The sequence below is a fragment of the Polypterus senegalus genome, chromosome 1 (genome assembly GCF_016835505.1).
Source record: "Polypterus senegalus isolate Bchr_013 chromosome 1, ASM1683550v1, whole genome shotgun sequence".
NCBI classification, from domain to species: Eukaryota; Metazoa; Chordata; class Cladistia; order Polypteriformes; family Polypteridae; genus Polypterus; species Polypterus senegalus.
In genome coordinates this window covers 178,460,806-178,479,349 of record NC_053154.1, presented here as the reverse complement: position 1 = coordinate 178,479,349, position 18,544 = coordinate 178,460,806, and the positions used below count along the sequence as shown (strand labels likewise).

Genomic DNA, 18,544 nt, shown 5'->3' with positions numbered 1-18,544 from the left:
AATGGCTTCAGGACAACTCTGTGAATGTCCTTGAGTGGCCCAGCCAGAACCCAGACTTGAACATCTCTGGAGAAATCTTAAAATGGCTGTGCACCAACACTTCCCATCCAACCTGATTGAGCTTGAGAGGTGCTGCAAAGAGGAATGGGCAAAACTGGCCAAGGATAGGTGTGCCAAGCTTCTGGCATCATATTCAAAAAGACTTGAGGCTGTAATTGCTGCCAAAGGTGCATCGACAAAGTATTGAGCAAAGGCTGTGAATACTTATGTACATGTGATTTCTCAGTTTTTTTATTTTTTAATAAATTTGCAAAAACCTCAAGTAAACTTTTTTCATTATGGGGTGTTGTGTGTAGAATTCTGAGGAAAACAATGAATTTAATCCATTTTGGAATAAGGCTGTAACATAACAAAATGTGGAAAAAGTGATGCGCTGTGTATACTTTCCGGATGCACTGTATATATATATATATATATATATATATATATATATATATATATATATATATATATAAAAAATTAGAATGTGCAGTTAATTGTACAGTTCATAACAAACATACACCAGTACATTTTCTAAATGTAGCTCTGGATGAGTCCTTAATTAGATCTGGTGCTGTTAAACAGTAATGGAGATTAGAAAATATCCTACACCTTATAAAAGGTTTGTTTCATATATGAAAATGCATGTTTAAAATTGCTGCAGTTACTTAAATGTAACTTGCCTAAAGTATATACAGACTAGTAACATATTACCTTTATAATAAATTATTAATCTCTCCTAAGCAGCTATGGGGAGAAGAACTTTGTTTTATTTATGTCCCAGACTTTGTTGTAGCTCAGACTTGGATTGTGAAATACATAACCAAATGAAACTCCAAACAAGATCTCACAAATAAAAATCTCAAAACAAAAATAGGCGTATAATTTAAACAGGGTGATTAGAATAATAAAGGTTCTACTTCAAAGAACAACAGTGTTCCTTCAAAATAATAAAAGGTGATCCAAAAAAAAAATCTAATGGCAAGAGGAGACAAAAAATTAGAGGATAATGAAAAATTGCCTCCTAAGAAATAGCTCAAAAATTACCAGAATTCAAAATCAACACCAAAGACAAGGCAGATATCTAAAACCAAAAGAACCAATAATGAGAACTTACAAATATTTCATAGAGGATCCAAGAAAGGTGAGCTGAACAAAACAAGCAGTAGATAGGGTAATAATAGTTATGAAAACTAAACTTTTTGTAGATTTTAAATATTCTAAATATTCATTTTAAATGAATATGAATTCTAAAAGTTGCATATTTTTAATAAAAAATAGACTCTGACAAAATCCTGGGTCTTAAAGAAATAATTCAAATGCTGTATTCAAATTACTATAGCATTTTTAAATGTTATATCTTTATTATGCGTACAACCACTATTTTCAAGAACTCATCCAGTATTCTAAAAATTCTTCAGCTGTGCTTCAGTGCTTGTATTTTAATAGTTTTCTTTTTTCTTTTAAATATAATAATTATCAAATAATATGCCATGTCCCCAGGAGAGGCATGTGCAAATGGCAGCATGTAGTATTTTCCAATAATTTTGTTACTGCAATTAAAATTGGAAACTGCACATATGGTATTAATTTTATGTACAGCATGCTCGGATTAACTATTGATTTTAATTACAAAAAGGTACAAAATAGCTAAACACAATGCACACTACGTTAAAATACTTTAATGAGAATTTTATATGCAGTTATGAAACTTACTTTTAAGAGCCAAAATGTAAATTCATTTAAAATTTTTGCTTGAGTTAAATTCGAATAAAATGTAGCCTTAACAAAGATGGAATATTCAGTTTTACCCCCATAAGTTGCAACATAATGTAATGTTCTTAATATTCCATTGTTGCACAGAGCCAAACAACTCTCAGATTACAGTTAGACAGCCATAAAAAAAATTGTTTGACAGGCATTAAGGCGTATAGTTTTCTGACCACTAACAGATTATATGTATGCGAGTATGGTCAAAGTGTATGCAATAACATATAGAAACTTTAAGGAAACCTACGCACTGAAGCCCTAAACTGAACATCACAGACATAAAGTTTTTCTTTATTGTAAGCATGTTATCAGCTTTCTTCCTTATTTTTTATATGAACAGTTTCCTTTGAATTTCACTAAAACATTTAACTTAAAAACTAAGACTATGGAGTTTTTTTTTTATTATTGGAAACAACTCATACTAACTGTTGGAATACATTTCTGGTAAGCTGCATTTGGAACTATTTTAAACTATTTTGAAATCCTTAAAAACACAGATATACTTTTTTGTTTTAAAGTAAATAATATAAAAAAAAATCCAATTGACATCTGTGCATTAAAAAAAATCTAACTGACATACATACATACATAAATGTCCACGTGTGGAAGTGTGTGTGTGTCTGTCCGGAGTCGGGGTAAGGGCTCCTCCTCCAAGGAAACAAAAAAACTCACTTAGCCGCTAATAACACAAGCGAGGCCAGCATGTCAGCAAAACAAAATCTCAGAAGAAAGACAAAGTTGCTTAGCCGCTAACAACGGCAAAATGGTATCCCTTTTACTTTTCCTTCTGCTGTTAATACACAAGTGATGTGAGCACGTCTGCAAAACAAATCCTCCTAGGAGAAAGATGCCCAGAATAGTTCCTATCAATTACTTCACATCTCTACATTTCAATTTTTGTTCTGACGATTTCAATAGTTTCTTGGACCCTGGGCTTTTTACAGCACGGGCTTACATAGATATCTATGTATAAAATACTAAGTGTTGTGTCTATCATGCAATTACTTATAAATTACTGGAACTAGAACCTTGATCTTGGTCTTAATCGAATGGATTATGATGTTATACACACTGGTGAAGCAAAAAAAATTGAGTAGTGGCCACCTCCATGAAATTGTCAGGGTTTGCATCTTTCTTATGGCAAACTGCTCAAAAGGTTGACATAACAGAAAGGGAAAGAACAACGGCAACATCTGCTGAGTGTGAAGCACACTGTAGAGGCTGGTTAGAAGAACAGCAGCAGCAGCAGTGCTATCTACTGAGTATTAAGTATGGTATACAGAATGCATGTGCAGCTAAGACAGACACATGTCGGTGCTTCAAAGTGATCATTATGATTACAAATACACAGCTTCACGCCATGCTGGTGCTAAAAAAGAACCTGAGTGGTAAAGATAAGATGAAAAGACACTGAAGGACAAAGCGAAATGGAAACGTTCAGTATTTAGTTCCTTTATATGAGGAAAGGAGGTCCGTATATTACTAGTATCATATAAAAAAGCTCACCATTAGAAGGTAAGAAGTGCATTCAAAATGAAATCCAGAAAGAACTTAGTTTTTTTATTTTTACAGACACAAGATCATGAGAAGTTACAACAAAGTGCTGAGTCCTATAGTTTAAACAGAGATCATGACAGCTGTTAGATAATATCTAGAAAAAATACTGAAATAATTTTGCTAACAAAACAACCTTGTTGGATTAAACAGTCTCCTTTTATTTGCAAAATTTCTTATATAACCATCAAGCTATTTTATTTTTTAATTATAACCACTTGTTAAATGGCCACCACCCCTTACCCAAAACTTCAGTCTCACAGAGAATACTAACATAACACTGCATTTCTCCTTCTTCTACTGTAGAAATTTACTAGAGCAGATGGCTTTCGGTTAAAAGCTGATGGTGGCAATAAGCACAATGTGCTTAACACATTTGCATGCTTACCTATGACAACAGAGCGCATCTCATTGTTTAGCTTAATTTAGTATCATATAGGGGGGCTGCATATTTGTGCAAAAGACAGTTATATTTGAATGAACTTATACATTGCTATAAATAAATTTAAAAGAAACAGCAAATGCTTAAAATATTTTTGAAATTACTCATGGATTCATTGTCACTGCTGTAGTGAGATTGATTGATTAAACAAACAATCCATTATTGACTGCTTTTGCCAGAGCTAATAACTGAAGACACATACACCAATCAGCCACAACATTAAAACCAATGATAGAAGACAGTAACATTGATTATCTCATGACAATGGCACCTATCAAGGGGTGGCATCTGTTAGGGTTCAAATCTATTCAGTTCTTGAAAGCGATGTGTTGGAAGAAGAAAAAAAATGAGCAAGTATAAGGATCTGAGCAACTTTTACAAGAGCCTAATTGTGATGGCTAGACAATTGGCTCTGAGCTTCTCCGAAGCGACATGTCTTGTGGAGCATTCCTGGTATGCAACGGATAGTAACTACTAAAAGTGGACCTGTTAAACCAACAATAGGGTCATGGGCATCCTAGGCTTACTGATGCATGTGGGGAGCAAGCTCGTCTGGTCCAGTCTCACAGGAGAGCTGCTGATGGAAAACGTAATGCTTCCCATGAGAAAAAGGTGTCAGAACACACAGTGCATAGCTGCAGTTCAGTCAGAGTGACCAAGCTGACCCCTGTTCACTGCTGAAAGTGACTACAATGGCCACATGAGCGTCAGAACTGGATCACTGAGCAATGGAAGAAGGTGGCTATTCTAATTAATAGCATTTTCTTTTTGAACACATGGATAGCCAAGTGCATGTACGTCGTTTACCAAACTCACCTGCTGAGGCATAGGTCTCTTTTTAGGTGTGTTCACATAAAAATTGTTGATGATGAGATAAAGCTGGTACTGCAGAAATGAGGATGGGCATTAAGCGTGGCTATACACGCACCTCGGGTCTGGCACTTTGAAAATCTGATCACCCTATAATTTATCGTCAGAGTACCACATTCACATGACAGGCATAATGGTCACTTGCTGTAATAAAGTTAGCCTTTCACTTCCATTACTCCCTTGTCATAACTGAATAGCTGCATAAGTCCCATTTCATAAAAATCATTACAACAGGACATCCTCAAGTAAAGAAGGAATTAATTGCAAAAATGTTTTTTTGTTTTTTTTAATATTTGGGTTATGTTAATTGGCAATGTGGGTGGATGTGTGTGTGTGTGTGAGTGAGAGATTTCTTTATGAAGGACTACAGTCCTATCCAGGCCTTTTTGCCCAATCCTGGTGAGATAGTCATTAGCCCCTGCCACTATGAAATGCATCAAGAAGGTTCTAGAACTGACCTACTGAAGAAAGCAGAAAATTTTCATGGTGACATTTTATATAATTCCCCTATGGCAGTCTACCAAATTGGACCTGGATGATTCTCAAAGTCTATGGACTTCGCCAGTCAAAAGTGGATTTATATGGACATTTTTTGTTCAGGCCGAAGAGGTAACACTGCCTTCTGCAGCAACAATTAAAATTAGGGTTTTCACCATCACTCGGCTGAAGCAGTTCAACAAGGAAGAGTGAGCAAAATTCCACCAAAACTCAAGGATAAGCCTTAAAGAGATTATTGCTGATATAAGTAAGTAACTGTTGCAGACGGCTAGGACACCTCCACACTGGGAGGACCGGGGGAGCCAGTCTATCCAAAGCATTACCTCCCCCGGAGCACTAGATGGCAGCCCCTTTGGGTTGCAGTGGTGCCTAGGACTCCCACAAGGCTTCATGGGAGTGCAGCTCTCTGGATGTGTTATAAAAGGAGCCAGCAGGCACTACTTTGGGAGCCAGAGTTGGGAGGAGGGAGATGAAACTTGCTGGGAAAAGTAGAGGAGATAAGGAAAAGAAAAAGGAAAAGTGGAAAGGAAAGAGTTTTGTGTTGTGCTTGGGACTGTCTTGAGCTTGTGGGAACGAGGAAGGTGTTGCCCATAAGGTAAAAAGAAAATAAAAAATCATGTGTGCTTGAACTTGTGTCCTACACCTGTCCGTGTCGGGGTTAGCCTTTACATGACAAATAGTTTTTACATTCGATGGAACAAATACTATTTGCTGTCACGAATTATTGCATAGCCTTTGATAACACACAAGTCAAATACGAAATAGTAGGTTTTAATTTGGGATCTGAATATATTCACTGTTGGAATATAGAAAGTAATACAAATACAAAATAATGCAGAAAAGTAGACTGGGGCAAGAACCTTTTCGAGGGATGCTATAAAATGGAGCAAGGCCACAGACCAGGAAAATGGACACCACATATACAACCACACACACAGCACAAAAGTATAAATATCCTCCACCTTGTCAGAAGACTCAAGACAGTCAGAAAAAGAATGTTATGTCTTTACATTACCTTCCAGGTCCAGAATAATCATAAGTCATAAGGCTGAATCCATCAACAAGATGAGCCAACTGAATGAACTCTGATTGCCCAAACAGACCAGGTTGGTGGGTTCTTTTGATAGAGAAAAACAAACAGACTACAGTTAAAAACCATAATTAAATCATCCAAAAACCTGGATGATTTAACTTCCAAAATTTAGCAAACAAAGAATATTTATAAAATAAAATATTTAACAAATTGCACTGTAGCAAAAGAAGCTTCTAGGAGAACAAAATGCAGTAGAAGGACTTGCTTTCTGAAATAGGAAATACACTGGTAAACAAATCCCAAATAAACAATTCCAAAAAGACATAAAAGAACAGAGCATCCTTGATGTTGTTGGACAGGCAGCCCCACATCTTGGGGAAACCACCCAAATAATACAAGGAACATACAAACACAAACATTGATATAACTAAAATACACAAAATTAATAAAAAAAAATACTGAAAATGCAAACAATAAACATAAACAGCAATATTAGCAAGCATAAAAAAATCAAACATGAACAAAAAAGGCATAAAAAAAGGAATATAAACACAAGCCTGGGGTGGAACTCTGGCTGAAACAAAATACCACCAATTTGCTTTGTCACACTGACATTGCCGTAATAAATCTGAAATGATAGAGCGATAAACAACATAAATGGTAGATACCATGGGTCAACTAAGAAAAAATAGACTTTAGATATCTGGATTACCCAATAGATCTAAAGATTCTTGCTATTAAGAATTTGAGACTGGCAATATGAAAGATGGAAGAACCACGAAATAGTTTAATGTGGGCCTTTACTTTATTCTCAAGATGTTTTAAAAATAGCCATTTTTTTGAATGGAAAGAGATAATTCTATACACTTTTGCTCTTGCCACTAATCTACTTACTCAATTATATGTATACAAACTGCACATCCAAATACAAGCACCAGGGCTGAATACAGTTTAAATGAAAAGTACACACCGTTTACATTAAAACAAAACACAACAATCAATTAAACACAAAACCAACTGTTTTATCTTGGTAGAGTAATATGTGTATTGTATTATTAATATGTAGATGTAGTAAAAAAACAAGCAGGAGTTAAATTAAACATAAAATGTATTATTGGTATATATTGATGAATATTTGCAACCATACAACCTGATTAAAATGGTGATGTGTAGTTCAGGCGGCACACAAACTTGTAGTTGTTTAAATGCCTCTAATTAAGGCATCATTGGTGCTCAGCTTTCAGCCACATGTCTGTTCAATATGGCTGAAGCCGTGCTGTGCTCTTAATTGTGTTGTCTCCTTCATCACAGGTTAGCAAGAGATGCTTCTTTCAGATGTTAGTAAGAGGAAGATACTTCTTCATCATCACAGGTTAGTAAGAGAGACAGGATGTGGTTGAGCAAGCAGATTTATAGGTTTTCTGTCCAACCCCTACAGCCAATAGGACATCATGGTACTTAACTCTTTCAGGGCTGATGTTGACTTTTGTCAAAATGAGGAGTTGACGATAGTAGTCAATTGTCAACTGTAACAAAACAAACTGTTATGTTTTATTTGGAGTCTTGTTGCTAGAAAGAATGTTAGCTTCGTTGGTTTTGACCGAGATTTCCTGCACTCCCATGAGTAAAACAATGGTAAAAATGGCCATGACACCTGGCCAGAGATCCAAGTGGATGTGTAAAGCAGAACACTCTGGGGATGACATTTGGCCTGTTCTCTCTGAACTGGACTATGACTTGTCAAACTCTGATTTTAAAACAAGCGATCAAAGATGATTGTGAGGTTCCGGCTTCAGCTGATTGGTCCCCAGGTATTTGTGGTGCTGAACATGTTCGAGTAGCTGACACACCTATGGCACTGTTCGCCTGGGAGGACTGCCACTTAACAATGACAAGAGGTAGAAACCAGAGCAATGCACTGCAACAGTGGCTACTGCTGCTGCCCCAGCCACTCAAAAACAGTCTGCCAGCCACAGCATGTAACAACAGACATTTCATGTTGATGTCTGTGTGACGCCATTGCTTTTCAGAAAACTCTGTTTGTTCGAAAAAATATTCAGCCCTCAAAGAGTTAAAGGCCTCTGAGACAAACCAATTCCAAACAGCCATACCTCAGACCAATGGGCAAAATAGAACATCTTAACATCTGCCCCCAAACCATATGTTAAACATCCTGGCTTCCTTGCAGGGGTTGAAAGACTTTAGCAGAGAAATACTCGCCAAACTGGTTTAAGACACATCTTCTCCCAACTCTATCGTAAAATGCAAAGAGACTCAGTCGTAAGGGTGGGGGTAAAACACTAAATTACATTGCTTTGCCTAAATTACAAATAAAGACATACAAAATATTTATCAAGTTAAATGCAAAATCTCACATCACAACACCAACATTAGACACAAAGACACATGGGAATAGGTATAAAGGAAAAATACACTAATTGGAGTACAGACAAGGACTTTCTATAGGAGACTCATCACAAGGACAAAAAGGAGCCAGTGCCCCCAAAAACATTCTTCCATATCAGGCATCCAAATAGGTAATAAACAGGTCTGTCACTCGCCAAGAGTTCAAAGTACGCTTCATAGGTTAAGCCACTTTTTTTGCCCCGGGCACAAATTCACCCAAACAGGAACCCCGTCACAGACATTTTAAAATAAACATAACAAACAATATTCAACAGGCTTTTTTTTTTTTTTGTATTGTTCAGATCAAAAATTCAACATTATTCTAAAACTTGACAGCATGCTGCATTAAAATAAAGAAAATACTACACAGAAATATCTGAAAAAATGCAATATGCAAATTAATGAAAAGATGAAAAGAGCAGCTGTCACAATGTACTAGGAATACTGAGAAATCCCATCCTAAAAAGACTAGGCAGCTGACATACAGATAAAAAATTGCAAATGAACCTTGGTCAGAGGTTAAACGGCAGGAGAATACCTAATCTAAGATGAGCAAAATCAAAGAAAAGGAATGTCTAAGCTCTGAGGAGACTAATTGTAATAATGTTAAACAGATTAAACCAATGGCATTAGTATGTGTAAAGAGTAAAAGTGTGTGAGCTATACAAAAGTAAAATGTAAGAAAAGAAAGAAAAAAAAAAAGCTTACCCAGGAGCAACAGCCGGAGGAATGACCAGAATACACTTCAGGACTGCCTTATGAAGGGCTTCAGAGATGTGGGAAATCAGATGAATAAGTTCCCTTGGAACAAAGAATAAAAGTGTGTGTTGAAAACCTAATAGAGAAAAGTTGTGATTCACCATCTGAAAATATACAAATAGCAGATTTTTTTCCAAGTTTTCATGGACCTTTGATTTAGGCTGGATGAAGAATGACACCCAATTTAGATAAAAAGCCCACTAAAGATATATTAGGAAGATAATTGTGCACTGGAGGAAATCTTCAGCTATAAGGTATAAATCTCACCATTCAAATTGGTTTACGACAGTCATGTTTAGTACAAATCAGACATGAAAAAGGGACTTGATCCTTCGTCTTCAAAAATGCAAGATATCCACCATAAAGGCAAACTAGTTGATTTCAATAAACCTTACTTTTTCTTTTGTCCACCAAGCTGACTCCACACTTCAATAACAAACCCATCAAACCTTTCCTCCTGTGTAATACAAAAAAAAAAAAAACTTCAGGCACTATTCAGAGATCAAAAATACTTAAATATCCACAGTAGATTTGTAGTTTAGATTTAAATTAAACATTATGAATTTAAAATATGCCTCTCTTAGAGAACACAACCTAAAACCATTCTTCATCAAAAGCACAGATTTCATAGTTTGAGATTATTATGCTGGCAGGCTAAACCAATGCCTGAGTGCTCATGGACTTACAATGAGGCACAGGCGGATGCCAAACTATAACCTTGAGGTTTAAGAATTTTTCTTAGGCTCTAAACAACTTCACTTGAATTAGCACAATAGTATAATGTACCTCCACCAGACCGGCTTGAGGAGTAATGATTTTTTTTTTTGGTTTCTAATCACAAGTTATTTGCATCCAATATGCCTTATTTATAATAATGGTAAACATGCTGAGCCATTCAGCTATGCCTTTCTATCAAATGATAATTGTATCAATGGAATAAAAAGAGTGGATGGATAACCTGCCTTGAACTACAAAAAACACTTTAATGTTAATAACTGGTGGGAATGATACAAACAGCAATAATATTTAGTCTTTTTTTTATTCACTGTCATTTAGGTGAATGGACTAGACTCTTTCCAAGAGAAGGGAGTTGCTTCAGCAACTGGGATAGTGAATTGAAGAGGTCTGTGTGTCTATGTGCATAACAAATGGTACAGAAATGCATTGTACTTATATTAACGTTGCACGGCTGACCTGAGGAACATTAATGCGTGCCACTATATACTGCTGTGTAAGGATGGTATGAAAATAAAGCCATCTGACTTGACTTAGTTTATGCATTTATTTCTGGTTAGATTGACTACTACAACGCTTTCTTCACATGCTGTTCAAATCATGCCTTATGTAGCCTTTATTTAAATTATAATGCTACTGCAAGAATCATAAAGAACTAGAACGTGCAACCACATAGCCGCTGCCTTTAACTCTTTAACTTATGTGCAACAGAAACATGTAAATGCAAAACATCAACTTATAGTATGAAAGGTATGTCTAGTGTCCACTACTTTAGTGATGCAGATTTAGTACATGTCCTTCATGTGACATGTTTTGAAATAGTCACCAAACAACAACTTGATGTTGCAATCAGGATAGTATGAGCATGCTTCTTAACACACTTTTTAAATTTTTTTGTTTTTTTTGTTGCATGCACGTGAGAAAATAGATTGTCAGTGCCTGATCCATACATTTAATGCACCCTTTGTGTTATTGTAGGATACCACAGCGCAAGGTTTAGTGGTTTCCATATATCCCCAGAGATGAAAATCTATGGCTTCTGCATTGTATAAATTGCTTTGGTGGCTAAAGTCTTTCTCGTCTTTTTACTTGAAGCACATCATTTTGCCTTGTTGCATCGCCTCACCATGTCCCTTTCATGCAATCCAATTTACCAGGCATATCACAGCTGTATGCATATGTTTTACCATTTGTATAAATATCTGACAGGCAAATCACACTGCCATCAGTATAATTTGGTTCAACTAATGATTTAGTTTCAGTTTGTCCTAAAACTGGATTTTTTGGCTTCTCATTTACATGCCACTGCGTTTTTTTGAAAGGCTCCACCCCACTCATGAATATTGATGATTACCTTACAATGGCAAAAGACATAGAATAGTGTGCAGTGTAGAAAAAAGGAAGGTTAATAATTGTATTACTACTATTATCTTTTTCTAATTCCAAACCATTTTTTTTTCTTTTCTTATGAGAAAGGAACCAGAGATACTGGGTCTTAGAATACAAGGATGAAAAGATCTTGTGTTCTTATTAGACTGCCTAGCATGGGTGTATCTAATACTATAGGATGTGCAGAGCACAAGGCATAGCCACTTAGCCTCCAGAATATTACTGTGTCTAAATTGTCTAGAATTTTATGTTATAACCAACACTGAACCCTGCAGAGGTTTATTTTTTCGAGATGTTGCAGAGTGTAGTTTTTTCCTCTTTGCTATTGTCAACTGGACATATCTCAACATTATTATTAATGGACTTAAATTCTGACAATTCAGTTCTGTTATATAGCTTAGGCTGCTTTTGTTTTTTCATTTTAACTGTGAATGTATTACAGAGCACTGAGCAGACCAATATACAAAAATAAATTTACTTGTCTAGTAAAAGAATGAACCTAAATGAAAACTCCAGTGATGGGTTAAACAATTCTATTCGAATGGATACCCAAGTGAAGTGAAGGATACCCATATGAAGACTGTCGATAACCAGAAAATCTTGAGCAATCCATAAAGTGCAATCAACCTTTCCTGCCCCAGTCCTGAATTTGATGGAACAAGTTTAGAATTTGAGATTCTGAGATGTCTGCTACTAATACTTTTCAGCCTAAAGGGAGAGATGCACTGTACTTGGTTAGATAGACCACATTACACAATTCAACATCAAAGCGACTCCATACCAAGGTAGCACTGAAGTTTTACTATACCTAATATTAAACCCCTCCAAATGTTCTGGGGAAAGAAATAATTTCTTTTCTCAAAGTTTTGGAATAATGTTTTGCTTACACAAATTTGAGAACTTCTTCTGGCACAGCTTTTACTTTAAGCATTTCATTTTATCCTTAAAGGATAAGTGTGGTATTTTTCCAAGTCTAGGTTATTTCTTCATAATCATGGTATTAATTTGCGACATGAAATCGGTACTAAAGTGAAGCATATTTGATACGTTTTAAAAAGTAATATGCCTACAATTGCATTTTATAATGGTGCTTATGAGTATTGGGGTCCCATTTTGGAAAAACGCCTTAAAAGGCATTTTTTTCTAGAATCACACTATTGTATGCTGTGACTACAGTTGTCCATTTTCCCAGGGTCTTAAATCAAGAAAAAGTCTGCCCTCCTAGGGCTGTAATGTACTTGTGTCTACTTGGTTAAATTAGAACAATACTTAAAACTTCTCATAACTTGTCACATCTGGAGGTAAAGAGAGGGAGCAGACTCTTAAGCAGTGCCTGAAGTATGTCTTTTTCTTGTGTTTAATTTTCAGATATAAAAAAAAATCTTTATATTTTCAACTCCATATTTTGTTTATCTAACCATGTTGCAATAGCTATTTGACTGGCAACTCTCAAACTTAAGCTCACTTTAGAAGAATAACAGCTTTCCATACACCCAAGCCACCTTTTTCACCAAAGCTATAATGTCTCAGACAGTAGAGTGCCATCTGACCCATTTGCAGCTAAATGAACACAAGACCACAGCATGCAGCAGCCATTTTCTTTGTTATTTATGTACTTCTAATTGCAAACACAATTTTTATCATGTTGTAATTAAATTTTAAACACCTTCCTGTATTCCTGTAATGGGCGAGTCAGAATAAGGACATATAATGCCTAAGTGGTACCTCTTTCTATAATTTTACTGTAAAAAATAAATAAATAAATAAATAAAAATCACACTTTTTACAGCTGAATAAGAACATTTTTTTATTTGTGAAGGGAAATGCATAATATAAATATTAAATGAGTAAACAATTACTACTGATTTTTGGAAGAGAAAGACAAAAGCCTGGATTCTACCCTTTCATATACACCAAAGTGTTATTCTACAGTGATTAAATATACTTAAAAATCAACATTGATTGATTACTCAAGTTCTTCCTCTGATACTAAAATTACTGTTTCTCTTATGTTGCAGTGCTATTGTATGCTCTGTGAAAGTACTTAATGTGAAAGGCAGAATGTGAAATAGTTTGATTGATTGGTTTAACAGTTTTGCTTGCACTCTCCATTGAACTAACATAAATAGCACACTTCTGTTTGTTATTATTGCAAGCACTTGTTCTCTAACTGAAAGTGTCAAGAAAAGCATCTTGCAGAAGCTGAAAAGGATAGCTTAATGAGTTTGTTTCTTTTCTGTATTACCCTTTTTCATTTCACTAGTGTGAGAACAATATTGTGCTTTGTACAACATGTAGTTTTTAGCTTTACATGAGTGGAAGGAATTTTAGGATATGTGATGCAAGCTTGTTATTTAAAAGTCACAATCTTAATAAACAAAGTGATAAGAGAATTTAACTTCAAGTGGAAATAAAATAATTTCATATGACTCTAAATTAATCACTGCTCTTTTTAAAAAAAGATCAAAGGAGGATAAGGGTCTTTAAAACCTGTACAGATTGATTTTTACTATTAAAAATGTGTTATTTTCTGAAAATTGTTTGATAAATCATATTTGAGATTTTTTTTTAGAATAAGGATTGTTAATGACAAAAAAAGGTTTTATTGGCTATGTAACATATGACTATGTACTATTGAGCAAGTGCAACAATGTAAGGATCCCTCTGGTTCTCCTAGATGAAATCCTATTGATGTTTTCTTTCATATACTACTTTAATAAATTGTGTATTTGAAAATTAGTACCATCTCATCAGTCCACTACATCTACAAAACAGAATTAATTAGTCAGCTAACTGGCACCATTTTTTTTTTCTAAATTCAGAGAAAAAATCATAGCAGAAACGTTTACAAAAGTACTGAAGATTTGTTTCTGTTCTTAACTAAAAATATTTTTAAACTGGATAAACAATAATACAACAAGGGGAAGGGAAAAAAGCATACATTAGTACCAGCTATGCAAGATGTTATGTAAATGCAAAAGTAATGGTAAACAGTACTTATTTAGACAGTGCCCTGCAAGTAATTTTGCTTGAGTATGTAATAAAAGGGAAGTCATTGGGGACTGGCAGGAAGCCAAAAGAAGTTAATCAGACTAATAGCAGGCAGCTAGGTGTTCCTGTTGGAAACATATAGTCCCCCACAGTGTACTATGGTGGGAGTCCAGCCTGGTTTTTTGTTTGGTGAATTTTTGCCTCAGGGAAACAGGAGCACCTGAGGATGCTTGGAGGAAGTTTTAAAGCTTCAGATGTTTGAGAGGTTGTTCCTGACCCTGGGGGTGACTCAAATTACCCATGAAGTAAGTCCAGGTTCACAGGTGCTCAGTGATGACAGATGAGATACCATCCTAAAGAAACAGAGTGAGAAATGGAGGGTGCTGAAATGAATACTTTGCTTAAGGAGAACAAGATAGTTAGCCACCCTAGCTGGAAAAGAGATATATGTAGACCCAAGCAGGCTACAGTGTTTATGTGTACATTTTTTGTTACTTTTTCCCATTCCTTTGCTTATTGTTCCCCTGTATTAAATGTACTAAACATATTGTATTATTTGGCCTTCTCATCTTCCCTCTGGCTTAGAAATGCTGCTACAAGAATGCTGACTTTTGTGTATGATATTGGAGAGAGTGTGGACAAAGAAATGTTGTATTAATCAAATCACCATGAATGAACTAATGAGAGATGCGTATATTCTGCGTATTGCATCATTAGCAACCTTATTTACGCATTAAAAACTGACAACACTGGTTTCCATCCGTTGGGAGAAACAACTGTTACTCAATTCAGAAACACCATCATGGAGATTAGTCAAATAAAGTCAATTAACACTAGAATTACCACAGCCTACGCAAATCCCTTCACACTTCTCCATCAGCATCTTTTGTCTTGTACATGTGCCGATCAAACAAGCAGCAAGCAGCCTACTATTCCATCCCCCACCGCCGCAGAATGGGCACAAAGCTCTCCCAGTTCCTGCCTTGATTATCTGGCACTGAAGTGCTGGAGTTTACAATGAAAATAGTAGATTGTTATGTGGAACATATGTATTTCAGGTGTGTTCCATTTCTACAATAATCTGTGCAAACACATCGTTAGAACAGAAACTTTTTTCATATTTTAGTAATAAATGACAAAATGTACACATAAACTATATTATGTGAAAAGCCTGAAGTGCAAAGATCAAATAAACACTTTCACTAAAGGTTCAAGGATGATACAACAGCTTCCGTGGCATAGTGGTAAGATTTGCTGACTTGTAATCAACAGTCCCCGGTTTGATCCTGACTGCCTCATATATTTACCGTTTTGAGTAGTGAGCTGCACAATAAACACATATATTTGATTTGTGTTTGTAACAGTCACTGTAAATGTATAGGACTTGTTCCCTAGCAGACTGCTGTGAAATAAAAAGTCACATGAACAAGGTTCCACCTGTCTGATTTCTGACACAAAGAGGTCCTATGTGAGGACAAAATTTCTTTCTTTAATACATTTACAATTTAATTTCTTCCACAGCAGATCCCCCTTTCCAAGACACTGGCATAGAACTTCCAAGGGAAGCTAAGGAGCATGACCCCACAAGGAGGGGGCACACCCTCTGGTCCTGCCTTTTGTCTGTGCTTATGTGCCAAAAATTGGGTGGGGGTATCCAGCCTTCTTTTAGACTAATGGCGTACTGGTAGACGGTGCTCCGACTAGAGACTATCATTCTACTGGAGGACTTTGCTGCTCACATAGGCAATGACAGTGAAAACCTGGAAAAGTGTAATTAGGAGGAATGGCCTAACCAATCTGAACCTGAGTAGTGCTTTCTTTGGAGGGTAGCAGTACAATTAAATTTTGGCAAAAACACTGAGACAAGTGACATTTTCCTTCCTTGCATGGCTTTGTTTCTGTTATTGGGGGGTGTTACAAAATTACTGTACCCATCAAGACTCTTCTAACCAGAAACCATTAATATTAAAATTCCCCCAATTACAATGACAGCCAGGCTATTGTTTAGGAATATTCCTTTCTTCCTGATTTCTTTAATGAAGGTCAACATATTTCCTTCTATCTGGACTTTTCCAGATGTGGCCAGGAAAACAACTTAATCAAATATAAAAGCAGCACACACTGCAGGGTTAGATGCATTTCTCCTTCACCCTACTCATTTTTAGCCGGAAACATAACCCTCAGAAAATCAGAAAAAAGATATTAAGACTATGGACAACTTTCAGCTCACTATTGCCTTCCCTCGCTAAACTCTGCCATTGCTCTTTGTTTCATAAGCCATCATTCCCAAAAGTCTTCCCACTCACACATTTTGTATAGAGACAGAACATTGGCATTTAGATTGGCAAATAGATTTTGCCTTCTTGATCTGTTGTATTCAACATTGTGCTGGTTTGAGACATTAAATTACTTTGTGCTGTTTAGGACAGTTCCTCTAATGTAACCTTCTGATTGAAAATCTTGTGTCAGGCTCTAATACTTTATTTGGATTGTGCTATTAATGAAAACAATGTTAGAAAACTCACACCATATGTTGCTTATGTCCATATCTAGTTATTTGCTTAGCTGATACTTTTACCCAAAATAGGTCAAAATAATCAAGCAACCTTCCCCATGGCTTTCATTATACTGTATTTATATATATATATATATATATATATATATATATATATATATCTATATATATATATATATATATATATATATATATATATATCTATATATATATCTATATATATATATATATATCTATTATACATAAAATCCTGGGAGGGAAAGACCAGGGAGACGGGACGTGATCTTCACATGAAGATCACGGAAGACACTTAAGACCCGCGAGACAAAAGAGATTGGCCACAAAGTGTCTGGCGGGGACCTTAAACATGAGACTTTGTGCCAAGAGACTGACTCAGGACCGTCTCGCGGGGATGTAGAACATGAGATTCTTGCAAGACACACCCTACTTAGAACCAATATCAAATAACACCACAGGCAGAAAAACAATCAGTCATATACCGGGCTTTGAGCACACACAGATCCAGGGTTCTCAGCGCATATAAAGCGAATAAGGACAATACGTTATAGATGAAATGTCGACGACTAAGCAAAAAAGAAAGAGTAGCATGGAGAAAAGAGACCCAAAAGCGATGGAGAGAAAAAAAAAAGTGACAAAAGGACAGCTTCTGTATAGGCTTTGAAATGATCGGGCAGCACGACAGCAGCAGCAGAAAGACAGCAGATGATCCGAAGGCTTCTCCTTAGCATGCGTTCAGCCATCCCCCCTTTTGACAATGCGAGCAGCATTATATGTCCAGCGAGAAAGAGATTTAACCACCCCGGGGTTGGAAATAAAGGACAAGTATTGTTTTTACAAACGTTTTAAAGTAAAATGCAGATCACACAGCTCGGTAGCAGCAGCTTCTGTACAGGCTTTTAAATGATCGATATATATATATATATATATATATATAGACATACATACATACATACAGTAGAGTCTCGCTTATCCGACATAAACGGGCCGGCAGAACGTCGAATAACCGAAAATGTCGGATAATGGGAGGTGTTAAGAAAAAGCCTATTAAACATCAAACTATGTTATAATTTTACACATTACGAACCTAATAATCATTTTTACAACAAAACAGAAAAAATTAACTGAAAAAATGAACTTACAGTGGCAGAATTGTCTGAAGTTAAATACAGTATGTACTTAAAAAGTACAGTCCTGTGATGATTTAAAGAAATTTTTGATCGTAGTCTGCTTTCTGACAAGTGCCGCTATTTCTGCCAAGTCTCACCATCTTTGCAGCATTATTATGTCGATTTCAGTAGCTTCTTATTGTTGCTCAATGTACTTAATTGCAGTTTCTAGAGCCTTAACTCTGTCATTATGTGATATTCTGAGAGGCTTAACAGTTGGTGCTTGATCTTGATCTTCAATTTCGTTGTCATCGCAATTGACAAGATCGACAATTTCTTCATCAGTTATTTCATACCGATCATCATCCTTTATTCAACTTTCGATTTCTTGCAAAGATGCATCCTCACATCCAGGT

General features: G+C 35.9%; 1 protein-coding gene across 4 annotated transcripts in view; it reads right to left on the bottom strand.

Annotated features, from left to right (window-relative positions):
* Positions 1–18,544, bottom strand: part of chid1 (chitinase domain containing 1) — a 133,605-nt gene that overhangs the window by 28,083 nt on the left and 86,978 nt on the right. For all 4 annotated transcript variants that reach the window (XM_039763708.1, XM_039763681.1, XM_039763699.1 and 1 more), the window contains exons 7-9: positions 9,767–9,828; positions 9,321–9,413; positions 6,189–6,290 (exon numbers count right to left, since the gene is read on the bottom strand). In XM_039763708.1, coding sequence (XP_039619642.1) covers positions 6,189–6,290; positions 9,321–9,413; positions 9,767–9,828 — 257 coding nt within the window. The remainder of the gene's footprint in view (positions 1–6,188; positions 6,291–9,320; positions 9,414–9,766; positions 9,829–18,544) is intronic.